General features: G+C 40.6%; 1 protein-coding gene across 2 annotated transcripts in view; it reads left to right on the top strand.

Annotated features, from left to right (window-relative positions):
* CSMD1 (CUB and Sushi multiple domains 1) overlaps positions 1-16991 on the top strand; it is a 939172-nt gene that overhangs the window by 203420 nt on the left and 718761 nt on the right. For both annotated transcript variants that reach the window (XM_077926388.1, XM_028722385.2), the window contains exon 2: positions 2475-2691. In XM_077926388.1, the coding sequence (XP_077782514.1) occupies positions 2475-2691 (217 nt within the window). The remainder of the gene's footprint in view (positions 1-2474; positions 2692-16991) is intronic.

The following is a 16991-nucleotide window of genomic DNA, read 5'->3' as shown; positions in this document are numbered from 1 at the left end:
ACCATGTGATTTTTAAAAATGCATAAAATTAACACTGAAAAACTTTTGCAGTAACTGAACTTTGTAAACCTTTTGTGGCCTGGGCAGGCTGTCATATACCTGCTGGGAATGACAAGGCATCTGACCCTCCCCTGAATCTCATGGCTCTCCTGTAGCAGCCTCTGATTAGTTATCATTTAACTCTTGGGGGAAATAATTAGCATCACACGTCATGTGCATGGAAGTTGCCAAACCAATTAACCAACTAGGATTACTGTTAATAGCACCAGTTTTCCTATTGATATTGCTGGATAGTTTTGATGACCTGCAAAAGCATTTTTAGTTTGCTTTCTGTTGTCACCCTGGAACTTTTCTTTATTAGTGCTACTTTGTTTTGTATGATTCCTTGCCAATGAAGGCAAACAATTTTTCTCCTCTTACTGTATATGTTGATAATATGATTTTGGTAACTGAGGACAAACAAGATTGTACAAAAACAAGATTGGGTGCAGGCCTGGCCAGGACATAGGCATCCTGACTGTGACAAAGGTGACCTGTGTGCTTGCTTGCTTGCTTGCTTGCTTGCTTGCTTGATTAACAGTTGTTGGAAATTTCAAGGTCCCTGCTCTCCCTTCTTATGGTCTTTGTACTGGACCTGGAGATTCCAATAGAGAGCATTCCATGTCAAGAAGGAGGGCAAGTGGGCACAGGGCAGGAGTTACATGGAGCAGGGCCTTTTCACTGGTGGTGCCCATTGTATACCTCACTCTTCCCAGACCAGGTTTTACACCAGTGTAAAGTTGTACCAGAGTTGGCCAGGATGCCAGAAGGGATACAATTTATGAGCTTTCACCATTATCTGCACAGCAGGGGGTGTTAAGTCAACAGTGCAAAGGCTGAGCTGAAGCATTCCCTGCTGGTTGCCTGCTTTCAGTGATAGGGGTCGCTGTTTGGTAGTACCCAATTGGTTAGCTGTCAGATTCTAGAGGTCCCTTTTGGTGGCTCTTAGGTAATTCACAAAATACAGAGTCCATTCATAAAACACAGTGTTCATTCATAAAGCAGTAACATAAATCTCCATTGTTACATATTTGGTGTATATTTCAGCGGTTGAATGTACAGGTTTGTGGCCATGCTGTAGTGTAGTGCTTATGCAACTGTGAATAAAAGGTGGCTGGGTTCATTGTCTCGGGGTTTGGGGGGGAAGAGGTGACAAAACTGATTTCCAATAAGTGCCCCCTTTATTTCCATAACAAGTCATTGAGTCTGTACTCTGAATGGTGTCACCAGGGACCAAGAAGGTGCAGGGCTTGTCAGTCCAACCCCTGCACAGTCTCATCAGGGCTGACATTAAGGCAATTGGGCCTAATTGGGCCCCACATACTGCTCCTAAGGCGGCCCCTGCACCAGGGCAATTTAGATGGACTTTATTTATATCTATAAGATTTTGCAGACTTTTGCTGTGAACTGGGGCCCTACAAAAAAAAAATCAAGTTGCGCCCCACTGCTTCAAATTGGACCCCACTGGCTAGCCCTGAGTCTCATAGTTGCTGGGCCTGAGTTGCCCTGCCTTGCATGAAGTCTTGGGTTTACAATTTTGGGAGAGGGGAGACTGCGGCACTGGGGAGTGGGCAGGATGGCGAGGCCCCCTAGATTTAGAGGCCCTAGGCTTCAGCCTACTTAGCCTATACATAAATCCGGCACTGGGTCAAGGCAGCAGCCGCCCCTCTGCCACTGCCATCGCTGCAGCATCAACATCCCGAATGTGTACTGTAGTATTTATTTATTTATTTATTTAGCCACGCCCCCCGCCCCCCAGATTGGTCGGCCCAGATTGGTTGACCCAAGGAGTGATGCAGCCGGGGACTCCCTAATGGTGTGGGGGCTAGCCACGCCCCCGCACAGAGGGGAGACCTCGTGACGAGCCCGCAAAAATGAAATGGCTTTGGTGGGCAGGCGCTCACTGCAAGTGGCCCCCGGGCTGGACTTTGGACATGCCTGTTCTAAATGTTCTTTCAAAGACTGAAGCACAACAATTGGATTTTGCACCATCATCCGCAAACATATTAACTTGATGTTCAACATTTCCTATTTTCACTCCCTTCACAGAGGCATCTGCACGTAGTTGTATAGCTAAGATCTCTATCACCACTGCAGAAAGCAGGTTCTGTAGCTTTATTATTATTTTTTTAAAAAAATACATTATCCTACTGTAACTCCAAGGGTACAGGAGAAAAGGACAAATTAATCTGAAACTTATACTAAAGAAAAATATCTGTTAGATATCTCACTCAGGACTGTTCAAATAAACATGCTGTTAGATGGTTTGACACATGCCAAGGAATGCTGAGTTTTCAATATTTCTTTTCATGTTTCCTATGATAATTAGAAATATATATATTTAAAACTAGGTAAAAAGAAATATTAAAATTGGAAAGCACAGCTGTTCTCACTTTTTTATTCTCTCTCTCTCTCTCTCTCTCTTTGTTTTTCAGGTCAGAACTGTGGAGGGTTAGTACAGGGTCCAAATGGTACAATAGAAAGCCCAGGATTTCCTCATGGCTATCCAAATTATGCCAATTGCACATGGATCATTATCACAGGAGAGCGTAACAGGATACAATTATCATTTCATACGTTTGCCCTTGAAGAAGATTTTGATATTTTGTCTGTTTATGATGGGCAACCACAGCAAGGAAACCTGAAAGTGAGGTAAAGTTATTCATGGCTACACTTATACTGTTTATAAGACTTCTGTTTCATGAACAATTAGTGGTTCGCAGCAATTAATAGCCACATGTGTTCTACTTTTCATAATGGCAAAGAGATGGGTTGATGCTTGTTGAAAGTCAAATGATCTGTTTCTCCTGATTTTCAGCTATAACAATCACAGTTGCCATTATTTCTCTACATTTTCTCTTCTTCAGAAATGGTTGTCAAGTGCCGGGGGGAAAGCATTGTTAAGTTAATGTCTGACTACTCTTGCTTATATAGAAAAGCTTATTGTGTTTCAGAAACAAATTTGGTAATTTCAGTAACATGTAAAATCGGGACAATATAGCAGATAGCACATTCAGTTGCCTCATTGTTCAACTGCCCCCTCCGAAAGAAAAAATATTGTAGAAGGGAAATAAAGGAGAGTGGTATACTGTATTTCTTGCAAAAAGACTTGGTGCATTGGTTTTGAGCTTGGTATGTGTTTTCAGTCCTACACTTCTCTCATTTCCCTGTATCCCAGATACAAGGCTATCCTTGGAATATGTAACCAAAGAGTGAGGACTGAGTGAGGATGTCTTATTACAGATGTACAGTATATGAATGCAGTATGATGCTGTGTTTCTGCAGACCTCTTTAAATAGCAATCCACATAGCAACAGTCTCCATGGATGAAGCCTTTTGCATGCACTAGCTTACTGTGCAGATTGGGTGGTATTCTTCATGTCACCACTTGGTATGGAGAAAAGGGCTTGATTTACATGGGAAGACAGTGCCCAGGAGTGGCAGACGTCTGCCATGGTAATTGTTTTAAATGTGAAGCCTTCTCCAGTTGGTGAACATATTGTGTCGTTCCTGCATGCATGCTTTGCATGAGTGGTTTTAAACACTTACTGTATATGTCCTAACTTTGCTGCTCCAATGCTGGGTTGGCCAGTCTCATATTTTGACCATTTATATTGTGGCCATTATTTCCCACCATACCTGGTACTTCCTGAAAAGCTAACAAAAATAGCCTACACCCAGGCTGCTTCAAATACCACTTTTGGTCCATTTGGATTCTCTTGCTAGCTGGGATTAGTTTGGTATATCCACCAACCAGGGCCTTAGTTTCAGTCCACATAGTTACATTTATTCTGAAAAGGTGCAGGCTTTTTCTTGTTGTTGTTTGAATCATTTCAAAGACAAGCATCTTTTCAATGCTACTTTTCCTGTTTTGCTGTTGCTGACTTTAGGTCTTTTGGCATTAACGTTTAACGCTTTATGCTTTACAAATTTTGTGTGCATTTTCAAATGATTATCCACAGTGTGGTCACCTTGCTTGCTGCAAAATGTACTAAAAGCATGGCAAAGAAATCCTCATTCATTTTGACATATAGGCTGTATATCAGAATCTGAATTCAGTACTTCCAATATGTACACAGGGACTTGAATGTATTCTTAAAGTTCTGAACAGACACTGGCCTATATTGTCTGTAGTGGTGTAGTGAGGTTTCATGTACACTATGGAAATGAATGCAGAGAGCATTCATGTGCACTGAACAGAAGTTTGCAAAAGTTCTGTGAAGTTTCTTTTTATTGTGTGTCAGGTATTTCCCACTGAAAAGATGTTTCTGAGCCAGGGATTTCTTGTAACACATTTGATGTATTGTGCAGCTTTGTTTTCATCTATAATGAACCCACACCCACATCAAGCTCTGGAGAAATGGTCTTAGAAGCCCATCTGTAACTACTAGAAAGTATAGAACTTGTTCTTACTGCTAATGTGCAACAGGGAATTGGATTATTTTATTTATTTATTTTGCGCTAAATAAGCATATTGATGGGGGGAGTTTCTAACATTTTTATTCTTGTGCACATTTATAAAGGGGAAGTAATAAATTGGTCAGCTACAGGTAAGGATATTTAAATAGTCATAATGCCCCAAGGCGATATATGGCTTTCAAAAGTATGAAAGTGAATTAAACATTCCATATTTATATTGTATTGTATTGCATTATAGTGTGTGTGAAGAAACAATAGCAGCATCACCCTAAGACTAGCAACACAGAAAAAAACAAAGGTTAGCATGCACCCCCTCCAGTTGAAGAAAGTTCTCTTCCTCCCAAGGCCTCTATTTGCAAATGGAAGTCTGTGTTTTGGCCTGTTCTTGGCTAATTAAAGGATGTAGCTAGAGAGTATGTGCTCAACAAAGATGTGAAACTTGAAAATGCTGCAATATTAACACTCCAGAAGGTGGCAGCAACAAGTTTGAGTACATTGCAAATAATTCACCCTACCAAAGGCAGCAGCAAAAGAGGGCTAAGTTAGGAGCAGAATGAGGTTAAATGGCTCATCTGGCTTCAGCCAGTGATGGGATGAAGCACACTGCCTCCCACATATGCCTTACCTGGATCCTGGTGGCTGCAAAATCACCCCAGCCAAAACTGTATGGGTTAAGTGGAAGGGGTTGGACAAATAGCTGCTTCTGCCCTGCCACTTTGGCCCTTATATTTTGGTATTCTCTCAAAAAAATCAGTTTAAATATTCAAACACACAAATGCAGACTGCTGCTTACATCTTGCAGTGATGTAACAGAACTGCTTGCCATGGAATCTTCTTTTTTAAAAGAAGCGATATGTAGGTCATTATTTAAGAGCACAGTGCAAACATATGATGATTTGTGACTCAGTGGTGTCTACAGCGGCATTCACTCTAATGAGGAAAAATGCGGATAATGAGTGCTATCACTAAAATAGCAAGTTCTAATTAAACTAGAACAAAAAAGCTCTAAGGATAAGCTGTTCACATTTTACACTTTGAGCAGTTTTATTTTAGATATACAATTAACGACACTCATGGCAGTGCTGGAATATAAATATAATACAGAAGTCAGGAATGGTAAAATAAATTAGTAATTCACTGAAAATATACTGCTCGTTGTGTAATATGTGTTACGCATGCACACAGTACATGAAAGATCAGGTGACTTAAAGCAAGAACCTTCTCAGTTTGGCTTTCTGCACAGTCCCCAGGCCACAACCCAATTAGGCTGTGCACTCTTCTTGAATGCTTTTGAATGGCACTTGAAGTGTCATAATGCTTCTTGTTTACCTTAAGGGAGGATGGCAGTGTGTGTGTTTTGTCTTGCCGTATGCAAGTTGGTTCTTTTAAAATGAGATTCAGAAGTAATACAAAACACAAGTGAGTGAGAAGATGAAAGATTTTATTCTAAACAGCAAGCAATATACACATACCAAGCAAGCACCACAATCTGCCACTTGGAAGCCCTCAAGAAGTGGTGAAGTGACTCCCCCAGTCACCAATGCATCAGGGATGCGGGTGGCGCTGTGAGTTAAACCACAGAGCCTAGGACTTGCCGATCAGAAGGTCGGCGGTTCGAATCCCCGTGATGGGGTGAGCGCCTGTTGCTCGGTCCCTGCTCCTGCCAACCTAGCAGTTCGAAAGTATGTCAAAGTGCAAGTAGATACATAGGTACCGCTCCGGCGGGAAGGTAAACGGCATTTCCGTGTACTGCTCTGGTTTGCCAGAAGCGGCTTAGTCATGCTGGCCACATGACCTGGAAGCTGTATGCTGGCTCCCTCGGCCAATAAAGCAAGATGAGTGCCACAACCCAAAAGTCGGCCATGACTGGACCCAATGGTCAGGGGTCCCTTTACCTTTACCAATGCATCACTTTCTCCAAACAATGTCCAACATCAAATAAGGTTCTCATCACTATCTCTTCCTCCTAACTGATTAGGACATTAAAGGCTGTTCTCATGCCATCAAATAACTTAACAAGAGATAAGGAGAAGAAGGAAGGAAAAGAGGCAGGAAGAGGGCAACTGAGTCAGATCACTAACTCCTTGAAATATAATTTTATCTTCCAGATAGATTGCCCATGCATGTTTGTGTAGGTAGGTAGGTAGAAACCACTGACTTTGGCATGGCATGAATGCAGAAGTCGCATTTGTTGTTCGTCCCAGTTTTGCCTCTGGCTGCACCTACTTTTTGCATCTGGCTCTGCCCTGGAGGAATGTGGCCCCTGAGCTGGAAAAAAGTTTTCTCACCCCTGAATTTAAAACAGTGGTCCTTTGCTGAAAAACAGTAGCTCAAAAGTACTGTGCTATATCTGTTCAACATGAAAACACCTGCCAAAACCCAAACAGACCTGTGGAAAAGTAATCAAATACACACGAGAATTGGATCCATTTCAACTACCAGAAAAGGCCAAGGTATTAATAAATTTAATCCGCCAGTAAAAACCTACAAACTGTTGTATCGGTGGCAGATATAATCTATTAAAACAGATGCTTAAAATGCTTTTACAGCTGACGTGGCATTTAAGACCCATGGCAACATTTAACTGACCATCAGCGGTGTGGGGGTGGGGAATTGGAAATGTCACTTTCTCATGTTTGTCCCCCTCCGCAGATGCAATTTTTCAATTGCTTGTTTTTATAAAAACTGAGTGCAGGTGCCACAGCCTACTTTGAAGCCATACTACATAAGAAGTGGAATAAACGCAAAAATGAAAAGTCAACAAACTAGCACCATGGAAGCATAAAGAGTTGTGAGCCAAGCATTGTGAGCCATGTTTTTTTCTAGTACAGAAATCAGGGATTTATCTCTATCCTAGCAGTGTGGGAGACGAAAACCCATAAATGGGCAGAGCAAACAGAACCCAAATCACCCTCAGCCTATTTAAATGGACAGCTCCCCAGAATGAGCTATTTGTCAAACTCTGAAAATTTGGTGTGAGTGGTGAATATTTTAGTGGGTGTTAAACCAAAAATGTTGGACTTGTCCAGGACAAAAAAAAAAATGGTTTAAAGATTAAGGATACTGGATTCATGATGCTTTGAGGCTATTACTGTCTGTCTGTGTAATTTAGGCATAGGCAAAACTCGGCCCTCCAGATGTTTTGGGACTACAACTCCCATCATCCCTAGCTAACAGAACCAGTGGTCAGGGATGATGGGAGTTGTAGTCCCAAAACATCTGGAGGGCCGAGTTTTCCTATGCCTGTTGTAATTATTTCTGTGTTCCTGTAATACTCAGTTTATATGTGTGTTATTACAAGGGAAATACATGGATTATTACAAGGGCACCCCCCAAGTCTCTAAATTTGTATTTTCCAAAGGAAGCTTAGCCAAAAAAATATTACTTGAATTTCTACCACTAGGAAAGGATGGAGGCACAGAAAACTATTGTATATGTGCATTTAGAATCCAGAAAAATCACATTTCCAGGAAAGGTGGGCATCAGCCTTACTCATTTTTAAATAATTTCTTTTTATTATTATTCTCTACTCCAAAGACTGGTATCTATGTCTTTAAAATATTTCCATAACAACCACAGGATAAGTCTTTAGTAGTGTGTTCACTTAACATATCACCAAAAGAGATAAACTGCATTACCAAGACAAAGAAAAATAATGTCCAGGCTGACAACAAAGATGCTGCTGTAGCTATTTGCAGCTGCAGGGATGGGGGGAATTCTGAGATACATTTGGAGAATTTCTTTCCCCTTGGAAAAATTTGGTGAAATACCGCCCCCCATGCTGTTTCTCTGACCACAAATAGGGTGCAGAATTTCAAGAGGCCATTTGCACACAGCTCTATCTTAAACAGCATGTATTCCCCACTCTAATTACATAAGCCTTCTGTAAGTCAAATATTTCTTCCCTCACTTTCTTTCACAGTTCAGGTTAAAGCTTACACTGTGTAGAAATGTAAAATTAATTCAGCATACTATTTAGCAATGAATCGTCCCTGTGTTCAGTTACACAATCAGCTTGTCTCGCAGACGTATTAAGTCTTTTGCCAGGTGAGCTTCTTTTATAATTTAAATAGCATAATAAATAACCTTCTCCTTGCTACTTTGGGATTGAGCTGCCATAACACATGTTGTTAATCCTCTGTGTAGTTGTACCATTTACCAGAAGATCTTTTTGTTTAGGATGGCAATACACCTTTCAGGGTGATGCTTTCTTAAATAAGCATGTTTTCCCCACCCAAAGCGGTCTTTGAACTCCTAGTAAGATAAAGAAAATATATAATACATTTTTTCATTCATTTATTCTGTTCCTACTCCAGTTCCTACTATTTGTAGGAGGCTTCAAAGGTGAAGGGTTGGTTATATATATATATATATATATATATATATATATATATATATATGCTTTCGTAGATTTTCACGGGTACAGGAATGCAGGTTTTGGTGTCCTCGGGTGTCTTCCCGTGTAAAAGTTGGGGTGTCTAGGCGACGTTTCGACGAGGTCTCACTCGTCATCAGTGAGCACCAGCCTGAAGATGACGAGTGAGACCTCGTCGAAACGTCGCCTAGACACCCCAACTTTTACACGGGAAGACACCCGAGGACACCAAAACCTGCATATATATATATATATATATATATATATATATATATATATAAAATTAATCATGTGCTTTTCTAAAAGACCTTTTATATATGCAAGACACCTTGTTTCCCCCTTATATTTGCAATTTAATTTGACTTGAGTGACAACTGGAGATAATGATAAAGGATGGATGCTTACACACCAAGGGCCAGAGGAGAAATCTATTTTAAATTGATTTCTATACGAAATGTGGCATTTTGGCCACTGGTGAGCATGGCTCACACTGGACTGCCTCTTACACAGGGCTTCTAATTATGTCTGAGCTACACATTCATTGTCGTGTTTTACTTTCTTAAAGAGTGCCCAATTGGTTATATGAAAAAATATATATACATAGAAATGCTCGTGTTATATCTGTAATAGAAAAAGGGTGTCAAGCCCCACACTCTACTATATTTTTATAAGTATTAGCATATAACATTTTCTATACAGTAATCTGCATTGTTGTATGTATCTGTTTATGTTCTGTTTTAGGAAACGTGGAGCGTTCATATATTTTATGAAAATATACACGTTTTTATATGCATATGCTCATATTTTTAGTGGAACTAAAATAGCTCACCACTTGTCAAGATCAAGGAATGAGATGGGAATTGGGGGAGGGAAAACACTGTGTGTATAAACTTGACACCAATACTTTGAGAAAATTCCATTCCTATAAATAGTGTAAGATGACATTCTAACAAAAGTGAAGCAGAGGTTGCCTGGTAGTCTGAATCAACTGTGCTATGTGACTTTACTGCAGCACAATACAAGAAAATGAGGTATGAGGGAGAATGGCTGTTGGCCTTAGTAATTTGGCCTGCAGTAAAAAAGGTATTATAGAAAACCAAAGTTTAAAAAAAGGTGCAGGGAAGAATCAAGCTTAATTCACTACAACCTGTAGAATGTCAGGCTTCAGGGAATCAGATCCCTCCCCTGGTGGCAGTAATTAAGCAGATCAAATGAAAGGAGCATTCTTACCAGATAAATTGTTTAATAATCACAGTGAAAGACAAAGGAATGCAAATCACTCGTTACCTTCGGGTAACGAAATTTTCAGGTTGTGAACGTGGCAAACCTGGAAGTGTATACTTCCAGGTTTCGCCGCACGTGCATGCACAGAAGCGGCGCCTCACGTTGCAGACTTTTGGGGATACTTAATGACCCCTGGAACGAATTAAGTTCGTATCCCGAGGGTCCAGTGTATACGTCACTCCTGTATCGGGTAATCTGAGCTTGTTGCCATTGCGCTGTCTGTTCTGTCACTTTCCAAGCCCGTCTATTCTTAGGCAAAGGTGAGGATCAGGAATGCTATCCAAAGACACTGAATCTGCCAGCTTTCTCCCTCCTGGTGTATGCTCTTCCAGCTCTTCCTCGCCCAGTATTTCCCAGCTTTCCCCCTCTCGACTATGCCCTTCTGCAAACCACTGTTCTAAATCAATATTGTCCTCCTGCCCCTGGGAAGGTTCAGAAAAAAGGGGGGGCTCCCACCATTTTTCCTCAGTCCAGTCCTTGACATAGAAGTACAATATGGGGTCAAAAATGTTCACTGTTACAGTGCACAATGAAAGTCAAGCCATCAGAAATACATCTGAAGCCTAACCATGCCAGAGACCGTGATGCAACCATGTATTCTCATACACATATTCAACCCAATTGCTACCTAAAACATATTAAATGAGAGTTCACAGCTGCCTGTCAAAAACTAGTTGTAGGCTGCCTTCACTCAGTGCTCGAGCACAATTAGATTTAGCCCAGGCTGAAAGGCTAGAGATCATCATGGACTAAGTTTTCCCAACAATTCAGGAATGTTCATGAGGACCGGTTCCTCATCTGTCCCTAAACTATTAATTCTTCTTTTTCTTTGGCGATCCCTCATAGTCGAGTAAGATTGTCTTCCATGAAAACAGTCTTAATAATGAGTCTGTAAGTGACTGTGGACACCAGTTCTGGATAGCCACATGTCCTTCCACAGTGGGGACATAGGTTTCCAGGTGGGGGTTGACCATGGTGAAGGTTTGCCAGACGTGCCTTCCTCTTAGCTCTTTTCTCCTTTTCTCCCTGAGTTTGTGCTTCTTCAAGGTCCACAACAGCTTTGGTAAAGGCTGTTCTCCAATTGGAGCACTCATAGGCCAGTGTTTCCCAATTATCAGTGTTTATGCTACATTTTTTAGATTTGCTTAAAGAACATCTTTAAACCTCTGTTGTTGTCCACCGGTATTTCACTTTCCATTCTTAAGTTAGGAATAGAATAGTTGTTTGGAAGACGATAATCATTTATAAGTGGTCCGTGTTTCGCAAGGGTACAATAAAGTTAGTAGTACAATGGCTTTGTAAACAACCGTTTTGGTTTCCGTGTGGATGTCCTGGTCTTCAAACATTCGGTGATTCAATTGGGAGAAAGCTGTGCTCACAGAGCTCAGGCAATGATGGATTTTGGCATCAAAGTTGGCCCTTGTGGAAAGATAACTGCCCAGGAAGGAAAAGTGGTCAACATTTCCCAGCGTTATACCATTAAGTTGTATTTGTGGCACTGCAGAGGATTTTTGGGCTTGCTGGTGCAGCACTTTGGTTTTTTGGATACTGAGCAATAGGCAAAGCTTTCTGTAAGCTTCTGTGAATATATTTAGGATAGTATGGAGGTCAGCCTCTGAGTGTGCACACACTATGTTGGTATCAGCATACTGGGAGCTCTATTACTGAAGTTATGGTAACCTCACTCTTTACTTTCAGCCTACTCAGATTAAAGAGTTTATCGATTTCGATTTCTACCCCAAGGGGCAATTGTTGCTAGGAATATTGTATCAAATACAGAAACCTGTGCTTTCATTTATATATTACTGAATTTAAAAGTTGATTGCCTTTAAGTAAGTTGATGTTAACAGATATCATAGAATCCCTACTTCTTTTTTATCAGATAAAGTTAATAGGTGTTTTGTTTTGAGTGTTGGCCTCGGCACTATCAAGATGAGGCTTCAATAGTACCCTGGACAGCTCCATGCAGAACTCAGACTCTTTGAGCAAGAATGCTTCAGCAGCTGTCACCCTTAGACTGAGCCTTAAAGGTGAGATGCAGCCCAAGTAGCTAGCTGCACCTCCCATAAGAGGAGGCGGCTCATTTAAAAGGGCCCAGGTTGCTTTAGTGATAGTTGTCTTCAACAGAGCAAGGGACACTGTGGTTCTACTAGGGCTTCTGAGCTAGATTTCCAAGTTCTAGAAGCAAGTTCCTTCTGTGGAAGTGTGTATGATTTAGTTTGTATATATGTGGCTGCGCCTAAGAGCAATTTATCCTCCCATTCCAAATCCCTTGAAAAAGGAGGGCTCAACCCCAGGGCCAGGACAATAAGAAGGAATTTCCAAAATGTATCTTTGCATATCTGGAGATATGCAGAGCTATTGCTGATATGTGGTGTGTGTGTGTGTGTGTGTGTGTGTGTGTGTGTAGGTTGCCCTACCCAACAACAACAGACCAACATGTTCAGAAAATGCATATATGCATTTGGCACATCTACTGAAATAAGACACAGACAACACATTGTACGTATATGACAATTCAGTTCAGGGTTACAGCTGACCTGAAATCTGCATCAGCATCACTTTCACATGGCATCCCACCTGAATAACTAATTTGACATAAATTGTTCAGTCATTGGTAATGATCCATCTATATATATAGCTGTATACTTACTGGCTATTCAATAATGATCGGTTAGAAAGAAACTAAAAGACCTGGGACACTGGAAGCACAAAGATGTTGGCTGCAATTAAGGTCCAAAATGTGTCTTCCAGATACCCGTACCTTGCTGTTTCATATGCTTGCTGTCTCTGGTAGACATGCTAATTGTAATGAATCTCACAAGCATTTTGTTTTTAACAAATGAAGGTCAATTATATATTTATTGTCAAAACAATGGAAGAATAGCCATTCTAAAGGAGGCTAATAATACTTTGCACTTTCTGTCTTTGTAACAAAATATGTGTATAGAATGCACATTTTCTTCAGGCAGCATTTTAAAGGAATTTTCATATCCTTCAGCAACCAAATTACTAAGATCTGTTTGGATAGAGAAAGGGGTCACATTCCTTAAAATTAGATAAGTGTTTTAGTTAGATGCATGATTTAAAGCTTATTCAGCCATCTGTTGATAGCTTGGTCATCTACATCCAATGTGTTGCACTGGCATTCATCCAATTCTCAGTGAAAAACGCCTCAGAAAATGTCACTGATTGGCAAGATTATCTGACAGGCTGGGGACCATGAGAATACAGATGAATGTCATTTAGGCAAAAATTACCTTCAATCATTTGGACTACTGTGGAATAACAGGGATGCAGTGTGGAACTTCAATTGCTTTTACCTTTAGTGTAGATAAGCAGAAAGTTACTGTTATCATGTTGTCTGCCCACATATATCCCCTGCAATTATTATTAAGCATCCCTTATTTTTAAACATTTGATGTGACATAACGATAAAAGGTAAAAAAAAAATTAGCAGTGCTCATCCACAGTACTAAGATTGGTTTATAGAGCCAATTCACACAGTTTAGATTAGCAAAGCATTTTTTCCTTTGCAGTATATTATATCACAGTCAGCTGTTGTGTGAAATAAACATATGTTGCCACATCACAGTAATAATGATGGAAACACAGAGAACTGCCTTATACTGATTAATTTAATTTGTTCACCAAGTTCAGGGTTGCCAACACTGATTGGCTGCAGCTCTTCAATATTTCAGATGGGGGACATTTTCAGCCCTATTTGGAGGTGGAAAGGATTCAACCTGGGACATTCTTCATGGAAAACATATACTCCAACACTGAGCTTCCACAGAATAGTTTCCTCACTAGATAGGTCTATGAAAACACTCCCCCATCTGCTACCATCTGAGATAAAAGTTACAGTGATGAATCAAAACACACAGAGTTTATGGACCTGGATGTCCACAAGATGATAAAGCTCAGACTAGATATGTACTCAGTACAGACCAAATCTACAAGGCTAGGCTGGGTTGAAATGAAACATTCAGCTGGGTAACATTATTAAGCGCCACAGTTCTCTTTAAATGTTCCAGATCTGGATGACAGCCCCTGCCCCAATTCACACACTATTCCCATAACATTCCAGTTCATGAAAGGTGACTGACCAAAGTGGGGAGCCATTTTTATCTGTGGAGGCTTCTCTCACATTTTAGAACTGCAGTTTTTCCAATGTTTATCGAGTTTTAAAATGTGTCTTCATTTGTATGCCACTTAAAGAAGTGACATTAAAATGTTCAAGAAATGAGGCAACTGAGAGACCTAGCTGGATGCAGATATAGTTTTCCAGTTAAAATATATATATTAAAACAGACATTAGCAATGCAACGAATATTAGATGGAAGTAAACTTTTATTAACCAATTCAACAAATATTCTGAATATGTTGCTATGCAACATGAAGTACTTTCAGCCAAAAATGTTGTCCTGTGTTTTTCTGTGTCATTGATTCAAGCAAACCATATCAGTATTTGCAAAAGGATACAAAAGTGTTGATCTCAGGCTACAAGTGTCTTCTCAGCACCATTCCATAGTATGAGATGAACTTCACAAATTGTACCACTATCACTATTGCAGAACAACAACAACAAAACAACAAACATTTGCTTAAGTATTTTGGGGGTGTTTATCTGGAAAATATCAAAATAACATTGTTGGATTTAGAAACTCTGATAAGTTAAGTGACTGGGAAATGGCTCTGTTTTCTTCCTCTTACACATAGATTTTGAGTTTTGGTAAAGCACAAACAAACCCAAAACATATCTTAGATAAAGTGCTATTGGTTGTGCACATATATACGTATTTCAGTCTTAATGTGAGCAGCCATAAACCAGGGAAGATATTTCTTTTCTGATATGCATATTTGGATCACACTCTACACATCTGTAACCTATCTCAGATAATATCATACGATCTTTTTTTGCACTCAACTATGATTCAGTGTGTGAATCAGTTTTTAAAAGAAAGAGATGCTCTCTATATCTTTCGTGCGTATCAAAGGTGAATTTGTTGTCTTCTTCCTAAATCTAGCTCTCCTATAGAAACTCACAACTATTTTAAAATTCTCTTAGATTTTCACTTCTGTTCTATTTGCAGTAGATAGTGTGAACAGTGTCACCAAAAAGAAGAAAATAGCAGATGGCAACTTTAGTATATAGTTGTCAGAGCAGTGCTTTCCAGGCTCCTTAAAAAACACCCAAACCTTTAATATGCACACATCCTTTTGTAGGCTTTAGAAATGCATAAATCTGGACTGAGGAGCCTGTTGCTGAACATATGTCGTTGGACCCCAATTCCTCTCTCTCCCCTGACCATTAGTCATGTTGGCTAGGGCTGATGGGAGTTGCAGTCTGGCATAAAGGAATATTGTTATACAGTGGTATCTCGGATTAAGTACAGTGGTACCTCGGGTTAAGAAATTAATTCGTTCTGGAGGTCTGTTCTTAACCTGAAACTGTTCTTAACCCGAAGCACCACTTTAGCTAATGGGGCCTCCTGCTGCCGCTGCACCGCCGGAGCATGATTTCTGTTCTCATCCTGAAACAAAGTTCTTAACCCGAGGTAATATTTCTGGGGTAGCCGAGTCTGTAACCTGAAACGTATGTAACCTGAAGTACCACTGTACTTAATTCGTTCTGGAGGTCTGTTCTTAACCTGAAACTGTTCTTAACCTGAAGCACCACTTTAGCTAATGGGGCCTCCAGCTGCCGCTGCGCTGCCGGAGCATGATTTCTGTTTTCATCCTGAAGCAAAGTTCTTAACCCGAGGTACTATTTTTGGGTTAGCAGAGCCTGTAACCTGAAGCGTCTGTAACCTGAAGCGTATGTAACCCGAGGTACCACTGTACCAGACGTATCAGTATAAATTACATTTAGGGATTCAGTCTGCCTTGGTTGGTGTTACACTTCCCTTTAAGATATAGATTTTCAGCTTGGGGGGTCCTACTTGACTTAGAGCTGCTTCTGTATGATCGATTAGGAAAGATGACAGACTGCTCCATAACAGTTAGTACACCAGCTATGTGCTTTCCTGGAGAAGACAGAATAGACTGAAATCATCTGTGCTTGATAACGTCCAGATTAGACAACTATAATGTGCTCTGCACAGGCTGCCTTCAAAATCTTTATTTGATCAAAAATGCTGTTGCTGGGGTTTTGACTGCTGATAACATAACAACTCTGACATTGTATCATGCCCATTCTTTTCCTAGTCGCAACTCCATGTGTTGGCTCTGAAGCTTTAAAGCCCTAACAGAGGCTGAGACAACCTTCACCCACATTCCTTCCTAAGTACTCTTGTTTATTATATGAAGTCTTTCTCCATGTCCCTGTGCTTGTTGAGATTCCTAGGGACCACCCCCCCCCCCCGTCCTTATCACTGTATGTTTTTAGCACTGCCTGATGAAAACATGGCAATTTCAAGGGGGGGGGTGTGGTGGTGAATAGATTAGGTTTAACAGAAAGACATGGAGCTCCTATGTAAGTAAAGGAGTCTATTGGTTTGTTTGTTTTTTACAGCCTTTCTCTCCTAAGCATTTCTAACCACTTTTCATTGCAGACCTTTGCAGGTGGAACTTGATCCCTGGTTACCTAAAAGTGTTCCTTGATATTTCTCATCAAAGCCCAGTTTTTGTTTTGTAAAACTTTTGACTTAATCCCTTAGGGAGAAATCTGAACTCCTGGAAGGAAGCAGCAAGGTTTCAGACTAGTGTAGAGAGAGGGACAGGTGGTGCTAGGAAAACCCTTTTTCTTCACTGCACCAGCTCAAGGCTGGCACAGCAGACAGGTCCATTCTCAATAGCTAGGCCCTATTTCAGGGGCGTGCATCAACTATCACTGGTGGAGGTTTTACCTCCATCTAACCGTGGTTCTGCC

Source organism: Podarcis muralis, chromosome 3 (genome assembly GCF_964188315.1).
Source record: "Podarcis muralis chromosome 3, rPodMur119.hap1.1, whole genome shotgun sequence".
Lineage (NCBI taxonomy): Eukaryota > Metazoa > Chordata > Lepidosauria > Squamata > Lacertidae > Podarcis > Podarcis muralis.
The sequence above is the reverse complement of the archived record's forward strand: the minus strand, read 5'-3'. Positions and strand labels throughout refer to the sequence as shown.